We start from the raw sequence: 18949 nt of genomic DNA on the forward strand, positions 1-18949 counted from the left end.
GCAAAATCTGATGCAGCTCTGCATGACAGCCAATCGGCTTCTAACTTCAGCTTGTTCAATTAAGCTTTGATAATGACACCTGGAAGCTGATTGGTTACCATGCACAGCTGCACCAGATTTTTTGCTCCCCAGTTTTAGTAAATCCTCCCCTATGGCTATGCACAGTGCATTGGCACATTCTGTTGTAGTCACTGCAATAAAACTGATCTTTGCCTACTGCTGGATTCAGCACATGTCTACAGGAAGGTCATTCAAATACTGTACAGGATTTCCACAGAACATGGTGAATATTCATGTACAAGAAAAGGTGCCAGGGTGACAACTGGAAGTCTTGGCTGATCAATTTCCAGGACCTTTTATCCTGCATCTCCTTTGCTTTATAATTTTTCCTTACTATGCAATGAAACTGACTTGTCTCCCAACTCTAGTTTATCCAGGTGACCAGTCGTGAACCTGTTTAGGAGAGTCATCCTTATCTGTAAATTGGTTTGTAGTTACGTCCACTTAAATTATTTTTGTGTGTTCCTTGGGGGTGGAGCCAGCTGATGGCCAATTAGTAGCTGCTGACAGAGCTCCTCAGAGGCTGGGAAAATGTAGCAGAGCTTAGCTTAGGCTGGCCATACATATTCAACTGTCTTGTACAATTTTGCTTTAGATTTACCAAAAACCATATAATATGAGGTCAAAACTAAATGATTGTATCCAATTAGGCAGGCCTTTGTAACTACATAGTGTAAGGTAAATGTTAAGGAAAATTGCACAAGAAAAATAAAACATGTATAGACAGCCTTGAAGTTTTACATGCTGCATTTAGCAGCCTCAACTTTAAAGTGTTATTAAACCCCAAACCAAAAATGTAATGTATTGCACCTTACCAATCGTTTGATTGGGTGGCTGCATTAGTTTTCTTTTTTAGGCCTTTTTTTTTCTTCTGTTTTTACTTGGTGATCTAGCCAGTAACATACATCCTGTATTAGAGTGCCCCCACTCTGGACGAAGGAGAACAGCAGGCACAGTTGGACAGCAGCATTGGTAGTCTGGGAGGAGGGGGGTGTGTTAGATGTACTAGCAGATTTAAATATACTAACATATTGAAGCCAATCTCCAGCTAATACTTTTTAAGCAGCTATGGCTAACAGTTTTTTTTTTTTTCCCTTTTGGGATAAAGGGTTTTCATTAATAAAACAGATCACTGTCAGTGGTAAATGGTTTGTCTCTGTCAATGTAACTTGATACATCTGGAAGAGAACATAAAAAAGTTTTTGGCTTGATCACCAGATGAAAAATGAAGAAAGCAAGCCTAAAAAAATGAAACCGAATGCGGCCATCGCGTCTTAGAATTGGAAAGCTGCAATATAATGTTTGCTTTTGGATTTAACACCACTTTAATTATTTGCGTATTAGCGTATTTATAACCCTTCTTAAACCTCTTTGCGCCGAGCGCACCCAAATATGTGGTCGGACCTTGGCGTAGAGCAGCCACATATTTGCATGCAATAGCGCTGATAGAGCTGCCCTGAGAGGGCGCTCGCTCCCGCCACAGTTTCTGGCAGCTAACTGAAAGCTCCCATTCACTGCTTGCAATTGGGAGCTTTCACGTCTGTCACATGACAATAAGCCCCTCCCCGCCTACCGGCATTCTAAAGCCCTTTAAGGACCAGCAGGTTCCGGCTCTAAGAGGTTAGCAGGCCAGGTTTCAGTGCTCTGATAGTTTGACTGACAGTTACTCAGAATGAGACAGGGGTTTTAACAAACAGAACTTACTTTTAGTTGTACAGTGCCTTGAAAAAGTATTCACACCCCTTGAAATTTTCCACGTTTTGTCATGTTACAACCAAAAACGTAAAAGTATTTTATTGGGACTTTATATGATAGACTATACTGACAGGTCGGGCAAGGAGAGCATTAATCAGGGAAGCAGCCAAGAGACCCATGGTAACTCTAGAGGAGCTGCAGAGATCCACAGCTCAGGTGGGAGAATCTGTCCACAGGACAACCATTAGTTGTGCAATCCACAAATCTGACCTTTATGGAAGAGTGGCAAGAAGAAAGCCGTTGTTGAAAGAAACCATAGGAAGTCCCATTCTCAGTTTGTGAGAAGCCATGTGGGGGGACACAGCAAACATGTAGAAGGTGCTCTGGTCAGATGAGACCAAAATTTTACTTTTTGGCCTAAAAACAAAACACTATGGCCGAAAACTAACACTGCACATCTCCTTGAACACACCATCCCCACTGTGAAACATGGTGGTGGCTGCTTCATGTTGTGGGAATGATTTTCTTCAGCAGGGACTGGGAAGCTGGTCAGAGTTGATGGGAAGAAGGATGGAGCCAAATACAGGGAAATCTTAGAAGAAAACCTGTTAGTCTGCAAAAGACTTGAGACTGGGGCAGAGGTTCACCTTCCAGCAGAACAACGACCCCAAACCTACAGCCAGAGCTACAATGCAATGGTTTATATCAAAGCATATTCATGTGTTATAGTGGCCATACACTATATGGAAAATCAGCTGAAATTTGGTCATTTGAAAAGTTTTTTTTTTCAGCCAGTTAATGGGCACAAATCGGTAATTGGTTGTGATGTTTTTGAGCCAAAAAAATGAAGGAACAGTTTGGAAATTCTCCGCCGAATGAACGATAAATTGAAAAGTTAATGTGTTTCTTGTCCAAACTGTTTGCACTATGTATACGTGACATAAACAAACAATAAGATTGATTAATTTATGTCCATGGAATGGTTTATCGGTCATTATGCGATGGCACAATCATCTGCTCTCGCGGCTGAGAGAAAATTGAAAATGAGTTAGAACAATTTTTCATATAGTGCAGCGATCCTCAAACTATGGCCCTCCAGTTGTTGCAGATCTACACATCCCATGAGACATTGTAAAATTCGGACATTCACAGACATGACTAGGCATGATTGGAATTGTAGTTCCTGGAGGGCCATAGTTTGAAGACCCCTGGTATAGTGTATGGCCAGCATTAGAATGGCCCAGTCAAAGTCCAGACCTAAATCCAATTGAGAATCTGTGGCATAACTTGAAAATTGCTGTTCACAGACACTCTCCATCCAATCTGACACAGCTTGAGCTATTTTGCAAGAAAGAATGGGCAAAAATGTCACTCTCTAGATGTGCAAAGCTGGTAGAGACATCCTCAAAAAGACTTGCAGCTGTAATTGCAGTAAAAGGCGGTTCTACAAAGTAATGACTCAGGGTGGGGGCTAAATACAAATGCAGGCTATACTTTTCACATATTTACTTGTAAAACATTTTGAAAACCATTTATCATTTTCCTTCCTCTTCACAATTTTGTGCCACTTTCTGTTGGTCTATCTCATAAAATCCCAATACATTACTTTTACGTTTTTTGTTGTAACATGACAAAATGTGGAAAATTCCAAGGGGTATGAATACTTTTCCAAGGCACTGTACACAAAACACACCAGGATTCAAGGAAGAATAAACCCGCTTCTTATATTTTGGACAATATCTACTGATCCCAGAGTTCTGCTTTAAGGATTGTTTTTATTAATTATTTGTGGAACACACTACTGCTGCTGTAACTCACCGGCCACTTTATTAGGTACACCTTGCTACTACCGGGTTGGACCCCCTTTTGCCTTCAGAACTGCCTTAATTCTTCATGGCATAGATTCAACAAGGTGTTGGAAACATTTCTGCATTTTGGTCCATAGTGACATGATAGCATCACACAGTTGCTGCAGATTTGTTGGCTGCACAATCTATTATGTGTATCTCCTGTTCCACCACATCCCAAAGGTGCTTGTGGTGGTGTTTAAATGACGTTCAGTTGGTACAAAGGGGCCTAAAGTGTTCTAAGAAAATATTCCCCACACCATTACACCACCACCACCAGCCTGAACCATTGATACAAGACAGGATAGATCCATGATTGCATGTTGTTTACACCAAATTCTGACCATACCATCTGAATGGCACAGCTGAAACTGAGACTCATCAGACCAGGCAATCTTCTATTGTCCAATTTTGGAGAACCTTTGTGAATTGTAGCCTCAGTTTCCTGTTCTTAGCTGACAGGAGTGGCACCCGGTGTGGTCTTCTGCTGCTGTAGCCCATCTGCTTCAAGGTTCACTATGTTGTGTGTTCTAAGATGATATTCTACATACCTTGGTTGTAAGGAGTGGTTATTTGAGTTACTGTTGCCTTTCTATCATCTCCAACCAGTCTGCCCATTCTCTTCTGACATCAACCAGGAGTTTTTGTTCACACAGCTGCCGCTCGCTGGAAATTTTCTCTTTTTCCCACCATTCTCTGTAAACCCTAGAGATGGTTGTGTGTGAAAATCCCAGTAGATCAGCAGTTTTTTAAATAGTCAGACCAGCCCGTCTGGCACCAACAACCATGTCATGTTCTAAGTTCTAGTAGAAGATAGACTTAGCAGTAGCATGCAATGTCAAGCGGCAGCTGCCAAAGCCAGCAGAATATTAGCATGCATAAAGAAAGGGATGTATTCCAGAGATAAAACTATAATCCTTCCACTTTATAAAACTCTGGTCCGACCGCATCTGGAGTATTCTGTCCAGTTCTGGTCGCCAGTCCTCAGGAGGGATGTGTTGGAGCTGGAGAGAGTCCAGAGAAGGGCAACTAAACTAATTAGGGGATTGGAGGACCTTAACTACTTGCCGACCGCCGCAAGTACATATACTGCGGCGGTCAGCCCCGGCCAGGCAAAGTGACGTATATATACATCACTAGCCTGTCACCGGCTTGTGAGCCAATAGCGGGCAAGCGCGCGCCCGCCGCGGCTCGTTCACCAAGCAGTCAGTGCGTGTGACCGGCGGACCCGATGTCCGCCGGTCACTCGCTGATCGTCGATAGAGAGGGAGAAAGGCAGGCGGCTAATGTAAACAAAGCCGCCTGTCATTCTCCCCTGTGTAAAAATGGAGATCAGACGGTTCTACTATGTAGAACCGTTGATCTCTGTTTTTACAATAGTAGACATGTCCCATCACAGTTAGAAGCACGCCCCTAGGACACACTTAACCCCTCCCTCTCCAATACAGTTAACCCCTTCCCTGCCAGTGTCATTTTTACAGTAACAGTGCATATGTATAGCACTGATTACTGCAGTAATGTCACTGGTAACCCCAAAAGTGTCAAAAATGTCAGTCAAGGGTCCGATCTGTCCGCCGCAATGTCGCAGTACCGCAAAAAAAATCGCAGATCGCCGCCATTACTCGTTAAAAAAAAAACACCAAAAATGAAAAAAATCTTTCCCTTTGTTAGTAAACACGATAACTTTTGCGCAAACCAATCAAAATACGCTTTTTGCGATTTTTTTTTTTTTTTTTTTTTTTTTTTTTTAACCAAACATATGTAGCATAAAACAAATTGGCTGAAAATGTTAAAAAATTTAGATTTTTACATTTTTTTGGGGGGGAATTTCATATAAAAAAAATGTGAAAAATATTGTTATTTTTGCAAAATTTATGCTCTTTTTTTTGTTTATAGCGCATGATCAAAAAATCGCACAGGTGATCAAATACCACCAAAAGAAAGCTCTGTTTGTGGGAAAAAAAGGACATCAAATTCGTTTAGGTACAGCGTCGCACGACCGCGCAATTGTCCGTTAAATTCACGCAGTAAAAAATCGCAAAAAACCCCCTGGTCAGGAAGGGGGTAAAATCTTCCGGGGCTTAAGTGGTTAATTATGAAGAGCGTTTGCAATCGCTTGATTTATTCTCCCTGGAGAAGAGATGCCTGAGAGGGGACATGATAGCAATTTATAAATACCTCAACGGTGATCTCAGCATAGAAAAAAAAATATTCAGTCACAAGGATTGCATGAGGATTGCATGAGGACTCGAGGACATACAATACGATTAGAGGATAAGCGTTTTAACCTCAGACTATGCAGGGGGGTTCTTTACTGTTAGGGCTACAAGATTGTGGAATTCTCTACCACAAGAAGTGGTTTCTGCAGAGATTATGGCTACTTTTAAGAGACTCGTACATCTCAAGGATCAGAACATTCAGGGGTATTGGAAATGAATACGCCCACACACACCTACACAGGTTGAACTTGTCTTTACTCAACCTCAACTACTATGTAACTATGTAAAAGTCATTTAAATTCGCTTTCTTCCCCATTCTGATGCCTGGTTTGAACTTCAGCAAGTCGTCTTCACCACATCTAGATGCCTAAATGCATTGAGTTGTTGCCATGTGATTGGCTGCTTATCAATTAGTGTTATCAAGCAATTGAACAGGTGTACCTAATAAAGTGGCCGGTGAGTATATTGTGACATGTCAGGAATGTAAATTTCCTGACAGGTCCACTTTATTAGAACAGATCGCTGTTTGTGTAAGTAATCGGTCTGTTTGCAGACACCTTTGGTGTTCTCTTTGTGTCTTTTGTGATGTTGGCGGAAAGTAAACACGGCAGCGTTGATGAAAGGCGCAGCTCTCCAGAAGTTTGCATGAAAGTTTTGGCGGAGTTGGGTTGTGCAAGTGACAGTTGTACAGACTTGTATCCTTTCTGCTTATCGCTCTGATCCCTCTCCCTCCACATACTTGTGTGACAGCCACAAATACTGTGTGCAGGCCCTCAGGGGAAGGGCTGGAGAGGATTGCTGAGCACAATACCCATCGCCCCAGGCACTGCTTTCTGAAGCCTTCTGTCACACTGTGGTCTCGTTATGTTACATTCCCTCTGTGTTTTATTGCTCAATCTGTCAGCTACGCTTGGCAGAGCTTCAGACGTGTATTGAAGGCGATCGGAGCGGAGGTGTTTCTTGGTAGAAGAGCAGACTGCGAGTTTGTGAGAGTCCTACGCTTTTGTTTTCTGGTTTGAATCCAGTAGTTATGCTGGGACTTGTAGTACTATCACAGATGCAGATTCTGCAGAACGCCTGCCTTGTCTTAGCCTAGCGCCATGGCTGGAGTTGATCCTGAATTCTGCATAACATTAAAGGGGTGTTCCAGCTGTGAAAAAAAAATTCAAAGTCAGCAGCTACAAATACTGTAGCTGCTGACTTTAATATACCGCGTTTCTCCGAAAATAAGACCGGATCCTAAATTAATTTTGGCACCAAAAGACACGGTAATGTTTATTTTTGGGGTAGGTCTTAACATGTAATGTGCTGTCTGCTCTCCCTCCCTGCCTGTCAGGAATCCCCTGTGTGAACCGAGTAAAAGTGTTTGTAAAATCCTAGAATCCACTTTTTTATTAGTATTCTATAATGTCCAATGTGTGTTTCTGTATTATAATTGTGCCAAATACCTTAGTTACAGCGCCGCTCGGCGCTTCCATGACCCGCCGGAGCGCTCTTCTCTTAGTATATCTTATCCAATGTGTGCATTCCTGTATTATAATTGTGGCAAATACCTTCGTTACAGCGCCGATCAGCGCTTCCGTGACCCGCCGGAGCGCTCTTCTCTTAGTATATCCTATCCAATGTGTGTTCCTGTATTATAATTGTGCCAAATACCTTCGTTACAGCGCCGATCAGCGCTTCCGTGACCCGCCGGAGCGCTCTTCTCTTAGTATATCCTATCCAATGTGTGTTCCTGTATTATAATTGTGCCAAATACCTTCGTTACAGCGCCGATCAGCGCTTCCGTGACCCGCCGGAGCGCTCTTCTCTTAGTATATCCTATCCAATGTGTGTTCCTGTATTATAATTGTGCCAAATACCTTCGTTACAGCGCCGATCAGCGCTTCCGTGACCCGCCGGAGCTCTCTTCTCTTAGTATATCATGTCCAATGTGTGTGTGTTCCTGTATTATAATTGTGCCAAATACCTTCGTTACAGCGCCGATCTGTGCTTCCATGACCTGCCGGAGTCCTCTTCTCTTAGTATTATATCATGTCCAATGTGTGTGTTCCTGTATCATAAATATGCCAAATACCTTCGTTACAGCGCCACTCGGCACTTCCGTGACCCGCCAGAGCTCTCTTTTCTTAGTATATCATGTCTAATGTGTGTGTGCCAAATACCTTTGTTACAGCGCTGCTCGGCGCTTCCGTGACCCGCCGGAGCGCTCTTCTCTTAGTATATCCTATCCAATGTGTGTTCTGTATTATATTTGTGCCAAATACCTTCGTTACAGCACCGATCAGCGCTTCCGTGACCCGCCGGAGCTCTCTTCTCTTAGTATTATATCATGTCCAATGTGTGTTCCTGTATTCTAATTGTGCCAAATACCTTTGTTACAGCGTCGCTCGGCACTTCCGTGACCTGCCGGAGCTCTCTTCTCTTAGTATATCATGTCCAATGTGTGTGTGTTCCTGTATTATAATTGTGCCAAATACCTTCGTTACAGCGCCGATCTGCGCTTCCGTGACCTGCCGGAGTCCTCTTCTCTTAGTATTATATCATGTCCAATGTGTGTGTTCCTGTATTATAATTATGCCAAATACCTTCGTTACAGCGCCGCTCGGCGCTTCCATGACCTGCCGGAGGGCTCTTCTCTTGGTATATCATATCCAATGTGTGTGTTCCTGTATTATAATTGTGCCAAATACCTTCGTTACATCGCTGCTCGGCGCTTCCGTGACCCGCCGGAGCTCCCTTCTCTTAGTATATCATGTCCAATGTGTGTGTTCCTGTATTATAAGTATTATTTCTTTGTTAAAAAATACACTTTAATGAACAAATAAAAAAATAAATAAAAAAAAAACACATAGTATATATGTAGAATGTGAAAGATGAGGTTACGTAGAGTAATCTAACACTTACGCTTTAAAATTGCATACCCTCGTGTAATGGCGACAAACTACGGTACTTAAAAGATCTCCATAGGTGACTCTCTAAACGCCTTTACAGGTTACCTGTTTAGAGTTATAGTGGAGGTCTAGAGCTAGAATTTTTGCTCTCACTGTAATGTCCGCAGGGATACCTCACATGTGTGGTGCGAATACCATTTACATATGCCTGCATGTCTTATGTATGTGGTCACTTATGCCCACGAGCATGGAGGGCTGGTGGCGCTTTAAAGTATTTTTTTTCTTATTTATTTTACATTTTATTTTTTTGTTTTTTTTTATCACTTTTATTACTATTACAAGAAATGTAAACATCCCTTGTAAAAGAAATAAGGACGATCACCGCACTGCCTGCCCCCACGGGCGTGCGAGAAGGGCTATTCTGGTTCGCCGTCATATGACGGCGTCCCAGAATAATAGCCGCACCGCTCCACCGTCATTTGACGGTAGGCGGGCCAGAAGTGGTTAAAATCTTTTGCTTTTAAAGGTTTTTGACCCCAGATCTCTCCATAAAGAGGAGCTGTCATCCTTATTTTCTTGGTAAAGAGCCAATGACTTGGCTCTTTACCCATGTGATTGGCTGTGTCCAATCACAGCCGGTTACATGTAAATGAGGAAGTGCCGTTTATGGGCTCTCCTCGCCTCACACTGTCAGAAAAGGTAATCAGGGCACAGATCATCAGTGCCCTGATTACAGAAAAGCTCAAAAACAGTGCCCACCATCAGTACCCACAATCAGTGCCCATAGTGTTGCCAGTTAGTGCCCGCTCATCTGTGCTGCCCATGAGTGTCCATCAGTGCCGCCTATTAGTGCTCATCTGTGCTGCCCATCAGTGTCCATCAGTGCCGCCTATTAGTGCTCATCAGTGCTGCCCATCAGTGCGGCATATTAGTACCTCCTCATCAGTGCCACCTCATCAGTGCACATCAGTGAAGGAGAAAAATTACTTATTTTCAAAATTTACTCACAGAAAATAACAAACTTTTTTTTTTTTCAAAATGTTCTGTCCCAGCGGTGATTAAATACTAGAGATCGACCGTTTATGGGCACCACCAATCTATCGGGGGGGCCGATATGCACTTTCCCCGATAGGCCGGAATCGGCCCCTGAGGTTACCGATATTGCCGATATTCCAGGAAAGTGCTTGTACCGGAGTGATTCCTGCAGCTAGAGGCATCACCCCGGTACCGGCGTCCATAGCCGACGGTCGGCTGTCTTGTAATGACAACCGATGTGTCCTCCCGCCGTCTTCTGCGGCTCGCCCGGTTCTCCCGTCCCACGGGAGACCCGGGCATCTTACCTGCACGGCCACCAAAGACCCGATCAAAGCCCCATTCGGCTCTGATGGGGTCTCCACGTAAAAAACCCAGTAGTGATGTCATGACATCACTTCCGGGTACTCGGCGCCAAATTCAAAAAACTGACAGCATTCCAAACAGCCAAACTTGGAATGCTTTTCAGTGCCGAGGAGGGGTTTGGGGACCCCCAGATCTCTCCACAAGGAGTACCTGGGGAAAAAAAATAAAAACATTTTTACACGTCCGAAAATATAGGCCGATATCTGATGACCAAAATATTGGTATTGGTCGATCATTATTAAATACCACCAAAAGAAAGCTCTATTTGTTTGAGAAAAGGGATTAAAAAGTTCATATGGGTACAACGTAGCATGACTGCGCCATTATCATTCAAAGTGACAGCGATGAAAGCTGAGAATTTGTGCCTGGACAGGAAGCTCCCTCCTCTCCCCTGCAGCTGATACTCACTGACACAGGAGAGCTGAATTGCGTGCCTGGACCGCAGCAGCCTGAAAATTGGGAGGGATATACATCTTACTTGCACAGGTTAATTGGCATAGGTGCTAGGAGGGAGGAGGGAACAGTTTTAAGGCTAATTAGGGGTTTTCCTGCAAATTCACTTTAAAGCGGTTGTAAACCGCAGCTGATTTAAAAAAAAAAAAAACGCCTGTAAGACAATGGCATAATGTGCTAGTATGCATCGCATACTATAACATTATGAAATACTTACCTTAGAACAAAGCACTCCAACGGCACACTTTCTTCCCTGAGATAGCTGACATCTTCTTCCGGTCTTCCTTCCAGGTTTGCCCGCTGTCCGTGTGATTGACCGGAGCCACGAAGATGTCACCCCCGTGCAAATGCGCACGGGAGCCCTTGGCTCCGGAATGAAGCTCTGAAGTTCCGGCAAGGTTTGCCGGATCTTCAGAGCGCATGCGCCGATGTCACTGGCTGCACCCTGGGTGAATTTCTCCTAAACAGTGCACATTTAGGTGATATTCATTTTACCTACAGGCAAGCCTTATAGGCTTACCTGTAGGTAAAAATCACAAAGCGGCCTTTACTACCGCTTTAAGGGACAAAATGATCCCAAAATACCCAACTTTGGGCTTGGGTTCTATTCCATCTCTCCAACCTCTACAAAACAATCTATTTATGTATATGCTGTTTTCAAGGTGGTCTTGGGACATCTTAGTTGCCCTCTTTTTCCTCAAGCTGTGGGCTTATCCTAGATGGGGTAGAGAGCAACACCATGTAATGACGTGGCATCTCTGTCTGCAGCATTCATCCTGTGAGCCCAGAGTGGGGGGTGGAGCCTTGACACTGGACTCAGGAAATGGGTAGGATGACACTGGGCATCACCCAACCTGGAAGAGTAGCGGGGCTACATTACTTAACCAGAAGGATTTAGCCCCTTAATGACCAGGCCATTTTTTTGCAATACGGCACTGCACTACTTTAACTGACAATTGCGTGGTTGTGCGACGCTGTACTCCAATAACATTGATGTCCTTTTTTCCCCACAAATAGAGCATATTTTGGAGGTATTTGATCTCCTGTGTGATTTTTTTTTTTTTCTTTTTTGCGCTATAAAAAGAAAAGAAAAAAAGCGACAATTCTGGGTAAAAAAAAAAAACCCTTTTTACTTTCTGCTATGTAACATTCCCAATAAAAAAATCAAAAATCAAAATTTTTCATCATTTTTAGGCCAATTTCTATTCTGCTACATATTTTGAGTAAAGAAAAATCCCAATAAGTGTATATTCATTGGTTTTGCACAAAAGTTATTGTGTCTACAAACTAGGGGAAAGATTTGTAATTTTTAATTTTTTTTTTTTACTAGTAATAGCGGCGATCAGTGATTTTTAGCGGGACTGCAACATTGTGGCGGACAGATTGGACACCTAACTGACGTTTTTGACACTTTTGGGGGGACCAATGACATTACTACAGTAATCAGTGCTAAAAATATACACTGTTACTGTAATAATGACACTGACAGGGAAGGGGTTAACACCAGGGGCAATCAAATGGTTAAATGTGTCCCTAGGAGGTGCTTTCTAACTGGGGGGGGGGGGGGTGGCTTTGATGCATGAACACAGAGACCTGTGATCCTAAATAAGAGGAACACAGGATCCCTGTGTTCATAACTGACAGAAAAGTGGTCTTCTTTGTTTATGTTCTGTCTCCAAAAGGAGCGATTGCGGGTGGCCGGTGGCATTCACGGCCACCGGACCTGCTTATCGGCTTCACCTGTGGTGAAGGGGCATGCGCCCCCACTAGCGGTCCCGCAAAGCGACATACAGTTATGTCGTCCCGCGAGACCGAGCCGACCCGCTGCAGTAAAACTGCAGCGGGCGGCCGTTAAGTGGTTAATCAGTGAGTCTGCAGTGTGAGTGGTCGGGTGAGTATAGCAACTGAAGCTGATATATTATTTTTAGGATGCCGTGGGGGATCCATTTATTTAATTTTTATCCAAGCTAAAATTAGGCATATATATTCTTTATTTGTATTGTGTTGGAGTGCATGCATGTTTCCTGTTGCAGGATAATAGTCAGTGTTTTGTCTCACCACAGGGCTGGACCCAGGATGCCACCTTACTAGAAGAACTGCTGCTAAAAGTGGCTCTAGAGCACAAAGCTGTAAGGTGAGCTTACACTCTATGTACAATGCATTCTGATATATGTGGCTGCATTTGTCTGGGGATTGTGGCATTGCTTCCCACTTTACATATCAAGATTTCTTTGCAATACAAGTAAAAAAATCACCCCTCCGATGCACTCCACTGAGCTTTCTCCCTCCAGCAGGTCCTTCAAAATACCTCCTCCTCCCACCTATCAGAGTACATAGCAGACACCCCTACTGCCAGCCTGACAAAACAATGCAATGCTTTTTCCATGCCAAAGCAAAAGTTTTTAGTTTAAAGGGTAACTCCACTTTCGTGGGGGGGGGGGGGGGTAGCAAATAAAGAAAAAACCATATAGCGTATATAATTGCGACACAAATCATATTGTAATTGAATGTTATTAAAAATTGCCTTTCCTTTGCAGCCGCAGTAATTTTCTGAAAATGCAATGCAATATGGCTACCTGGAGCTGTTCTGTACACAGAATGTGTACTGACCACACCCTAGAAACATCATTTCCTGCTTGTGTGATTGAACATCAGGGGCGATCAAAGGGTTAGATGTGTCCCTAGGGGGCTGTGACTGGGGGAAGACGGAGATTTGTGTTGCTGCTTAGGAACACAAGATCTCTATCTTCTCCCCTTTCAGGACGGCGATCTGCTTTGTTTACATAGGCAGACCACCGTTCTGCCTCTCTCTCGGGAATGATCGTGGGCCGACATCAGGGGCGATCAAAGGGTTAGATGTGTCCCTAGGGAGTGCTTACTAACTGAGGGGGGGTTGCTGTGACTGGGGGAAGACAGAGATCTGTGTTCTTGCTTAGGAACACAAGATCTCTATCTTCTCCCCTTTCAGAACGGCAATCTGCTTTGTTTACATAGGCAGACCACCGTTCTGCCTCTCTCTCGGGAATGATCGTGGGCGGCCGACGGACATGGGTCTGTCCAATTCGCGCTATCGTGCCTCCGGAAGCGCACCTGCACCACCTAGTGGCTATTGCATGAAATTACGTGCAGGTACAAGATTTCGCACAATAGAGCAACTTTGCCTCAGTAAATGTATGTTAGGCAGTCGTCAAGTGGTTAGGGTCACACAGAAAAGGCAGCAGCTCAATCCCCGAGAGGGCCCATTGCCCCCATCCATCACTGGGCACCAGCCACCAGAATGCATTCCTTCCTTTTTGCCCATGCGAATAGTGACCAACCCAGTCAGTCCAGCGCAGTCTCCAACACAAGCTGTCATTGAGAATCGAAGGAAAATTTCTGATGCTTTCAGGTACGGAGAACCATGCGCCTGACCCATGTAACAGTGATAGGGAAAGTTCATAGCCCTGCTCATAGCTTACCTTTCATTCCAGGCAGCAATGGAGTGAAAGGAAGGTCAGAATTGATGTGGCATGGAGAGGGTGGTTATTGTGAACCTGTTGCTTTGTTTTGTAGGTGCACAGCACAGGGACGATTGAAGTTCTCACTGCCCTGTTTAAAGTCTCTATAAGGCCCCTTGCACACTGCTGCTTGAAAAAGCTCAGTAGAGTTTTTTTTCACGAATGACTGTCCCTAGCTGACAGGTGAATGCAAACAAAGGGGTGGAATGTCCCAAGTGACATAAATGTAATTGACCAAATATGATCTTTAATATATTTGGTCATTGATGTTCCTGGCCAAAAATGGTCATTGCCATACTTGGTTAATGGTGTCACCTGGATAGCTGACCTCTTTGTTTCTGTTCAGCTGGAGGAAGCTGTCATTCATGATGAGCCAGGCTGCCACCTTGGATAAAGGTTTGATATAAATGTTGGGGGGATCCCACACTTTTTATTTTTTTTTTAATTAACGTATCAGCCATCATTCCCACCCATTTGTTTACATTCGCCTGTCAGCTGGGAATCCCTATGTTCAGTCCAGTCTCTAATAAAGATAGATTTCAGGTATTTAATCTAGCTGCTTTTGAGATAGGATTTCATGACTTTTGAAGGAATACATAAAGAAACAAAATCATGCTTTTATTTTTTTATTTTTTTGCTGTTCTGCTGTCATTCTCTAGAAGATTCAATTGTTTTATATTCCAGTCTGCATGCAGTTGTTCTTTGTGGCTGTATAGCGGTCCAGATTTGGAGGAGCCATCTGTTGCTGTGACAAGGGAGAATATGTGTAGCTGGAATGAAATAGTAAAATATTTATTGTTCTGTCTGTGCACGGTTTTATTGTCTTGTGTGTATGTGTGTGGGATGACACTGCCACGTTTGTTTTCACTTGTAGTGGGATGAGACCGGAGGAAGCCAAAGTTTTGTACATCCAGGAAGTTCAGCAGTTGGATGGCTACGGACAGGAGTGTTTCCATGTCAAGGTATGTCTTTAAAGCAGAAATTATTAAGTGCCGGTTCACATTAGTGCAATCACAGAGATTGCATGTAATTCGGAGCGCACTGCTCCTAAAATTACATGCGATCTCTGTGCGTTGCAAATTCAGCCATACAGTTTGCATGGCTGAATTCGCACCGCAATCACACCCAACTGGCACAGGACCCTTCTTTTGGTCCGCAGCAGAATCGGATCGCATGGTGGTTCACACTAGTGCAATCCGATTCTGTGCGGACTCTCAGATCGCACTGCGATATGCGATCTGATCTGGGGGTGTCGTTAACTTCTAATTGACACCCCCATCGCATATGGCAGTGTGAACTGCCAGGGGTGCGGATGCGATGCGGGAACACGCTGTATAGTCGCAGCATTCCCACATTGCACAAATGTGAACCGGCACTAACTCATTAAAAGATATCATTTAAAAAATAAAAATAAAAAAAAACTTTTGCTGTAATATACACCTACAATCCAGAGCTGTCCCCGGCAGTGCTTTTTTGTTAGATCCTTGGTCTTCCAGGGTAAACAGCTGCCAGCATCCTATAACTCCCTTTCTCCAGGTGTCATGGACCCGCCCCCAGCTTGTGATTGGACAGTGAAGGACAAGCTGAACAATGATAAGCTCATCCCTCTGCTATTATGCCCTGTGCTATCAGCATGAGCCTTGTGCTGCTTCTCCTAGTCCTATAGAGGCATTGCAGGAGGTGGATACCAAGACAAATTTAGGTACCTAAAATAAATAAATATATACAGAGGGCAAAATAAGCATTGAACACGTCACCATTTTTCTTGATAAATACATTTCTAAAGGTGCTATTGACATGAAATTGTCACCACATGTTGGTAACAACCCATGCAATCCATATATAAATAAACCAAAACAAATGGGTGCAAAAATAAGTTGTGTAATAAAAAGGAATGACACAGGGAAGAAGTATTAAACACACTAGCTGAAATGTATCTAATACTTCGTACAAAATCCTTTGTTGGTAATGACAGCTCTAAGACGCATCCTGTATGGAGAAATGAACTGGATGCATTGCTCAGGTGTGATTTTGGCCCATTCCTACACACATACAGTCTTCAAATCTTGAAGGTTCCGTGGGCCTCTTCTAAGAACTTTAGTTTTTTTCCATAGCGTTGCTATCGGATTCAAGTTAGATGATTGGGTGGGCCATTCTAGCAGCTTTATTTTTTTTCTTTGAAACCAATTCAGCGTTTCTTTGGCTTTGTGTTTGGGATCCTTTGTCTTGCTGAAATGTCCACCCTCATTTCAGCTTCATCATCCTAGTACATGGTAGCAGATTTTTTTCAAGAATGTCTTGGTACATTTTCCATTCATCCTTCCTTCAAGGATATAAGGTTTGCCAGTACCATATGCAAAAAAAAAAACAGCCCCACACTATGATGTTTCCACTTCCAAACTTCACTGTTGGTATGGGGGTGTTTTTGGGGTGATGTGCAGTGCCATTTGACCTCCAAACATGGTGCGTATTATGGCATCCAAAGAGTTGGATTTTGGTCTCATCTGACCAGACTATATTCTCCTCCCAGTATTTCACAGGCTTGTCTAAATGTTGTGCAGCAAACTTTAAACGAGCTTTAATGTGCATTTTCTTCATCAATGGAGTCTTGGATGGTGAGCGTGCATACAAACCATGGTGGTTGAGTGCATTACTTGTTGTTTTCTTTGAAACAATTATACCTGCTAATTCCAGGTCTTTCTGAAGCTCTCCACAAGTGGTCCTTGGCTCTTGGACAACTCTTCTGATGATTCTTTTCACTCATCTATCAGAAATATTGTGAGGAGCACCTGGGTCATGGCCAGTTTATGGTGAAATGATGTTCTTTCCACTGCCAGATTATGGCCCCAACAGTGCTCACTGGAACACTGAAAAGTTTAGAAATCCTTCTGTAACCAAAGCCATCAGTATGTTTAGCAAAAATAAGGTTGCGAAGGTCTTGAGAGAGCGCTTTGCTTTTACCCATCATAAGATGTTTCTTGTGTAACATCTTGGTAATCAGACACCTTTTAACCACTTGCCGACCGCCGCACGACCATCTACGTCGGCGGTCAGCCCCTCACAGGCAAACTAACGTAGGGCTACGTTGCTTGCTTGTGAGGGTCTAGGGAGCGAGCGTGCGCCCCCGCGTGGTCACGGACCCCCCCGCGCGTGTGACCAGCGGACCCGATGTCCGCCGGCCACTCGGCGATCGGCGGGGGAGAGGGAGAATGTCAGGCAGCTTGTGTAAACAAGCTGCCTGTCATTCTCCTCGCTGCAAAGACACTGATCACATGGATCTACTATGTAGATCCGTTGATCAGTGTCCTTACAGCTGAAGCCACAGCCAATCACAGTAGAAAGCACGCCCCTAGGGACACACACAGCCCCTCCCTCCCAAATAAAGTTAACCCCTTCACTACCAGTGTATTTTTACAGTAACAGTGCATATATATAGCACTGATTACTGTAGAAATGTCACTGGTAACCCCAAAAGTGTCAAAAATGTCAGTCAAGGGTCCGATCTGTCCGCCGCAATGTCGCAGTACCGCAAAAAAAATCGCAGATCGCCGCCATTACGCGTTAAAAAAAAAAACAACAAAAATGACAAAAATCTTTCCCTTTGTTAGTAAACGCGATAACTTTTGTGCAAACCAATCAAAATACGCTTTTTGCGATTTTTTTTTTTTACCAAACATAGGTAGCATAAAACAAATTGGCCGAAAATGTTAAAAAATTTTGATTTTTACATTTTTTTTGGGGGGGAATTTCATATAAAAAAAATGTGAAAAATATTGTTATTTTTGCAAAATTGACGCTCTTTTTTTGTTTATAGCGCGTGATCAAAAAATCGCACAGGTGATCAAATACCACCAAAAGAAAGCTCTGTTTGTGGGAAAAAAAGGACGCCAAATTCGTTTAGGTACAGCGTCGAACGACCGCGCAATTGTCCGTTAAAGTCACGCAGTGCCGAATCGCAAAATACCCCCTGGTCGGAATGGGGGTAAAATCTTCCGGGGCTTAAGTGGTTAATAGGCCATCAGTTGAGACTGAACCAGCTGATATTGTTTGCACTGACAAGGGGCAGGATTGCTTTCTAATCACTGCTAGATTTCAGCTGGTGTCTTGGCTTTCTATGCCTTTTTTCATCTCACTTTCTTCATGTGTTCAATACTTTTTCCCTGTGTCATTCCATTTTATTACACCTAAATTAATTTCTGAATGTATTTATTTTGGTTCCTTTGTATGTATGGATTGCATATGTTGTTAAAGATGTGGCGAAAATGTCATGTATATTTACCTATAAAAATGGTGATGTGTTCAATACATTTTACCCACTGTGTGTGTGTGTATATATATATATATATATATATATATATAGATTATTTATAAATACAGCGGACTTTTATTAGGTTGTACTTTATTTACTTGCCTAGAGTTCAGCTTTAAGTTGTTAATGTATTCAGTGACGATTTGTGATTGAATCCTAACTTCTTAGGATAAGTTCATACTATTGCAGGTGCGGGAGTGTATGTAAATCGCACACATTCCTGCACCCGCAGCTGAAATGCGCTGTTCTTTACCAGACATGGGGATGCCAATTATTCTTAATGGCACCCCACACATCTGAAAATGCAGCATGTTTTCAGATGCGAGAAGCCATGCAGTTCCCTGCGGCTGCCCTGCAGGTGCATTTTTGGAAAAGGTTTGGGGACCTTTTCCCTGCGTTTCCCAAAGGTACAGTAGCCCATGTGCCCACACGAACGCACCCGCATAGAGTCACAATATTGTGAACCTAGCCTTAGACCTTCTTCAGATGCACGGTTAAGCACAGCTCTTGGCAGGCAGTCGACCTTCACTAAGCTCCCCAAAGAACAAATTCTAAAAGCCATTATTAAGCCTAGCTT

At 43.4% G+C, this 18949-nt stretch overlaps 1 protein-coding gene across 1 annotated transcript in view; it reads left to right on the top strand.

Annotated features, from left to right (window-relative positions):
- Positions 1 to 18949, top strand: part of PTPN14 (protein tyrosine phosphatase non-receptor type 14) — a 190021-nt gene that overhangs the window by 118906 nt on the left and 52166 nt on the right. Inside the window, exons 6-7 of the mRNA XM_082249758.1 lie at positions 12630 to 12700; positions 14938 to 15025. Coding sequence (XP_082105884.1) covers positions 12630 to 12700; positions 14938 to 15025 — 159 coding nt within the window. The remainder of the gene's footprint in view (positions 1 to 12629; positions 12701 to 14937; positions 15026 to 18949) is intronic.

The sequence above is a fragment of the Pelophylax lessonae genome, assembly GCF_965119305.1.
Source record: "Pelophylax lessonae genome assembly, chromosome: 3".
Lineage (NCBI taxonomy): Eukaryota > Metazoa > Chordata > Amphibia > Anura > Ranidae > Pelophylax > Pelophylax lessonae.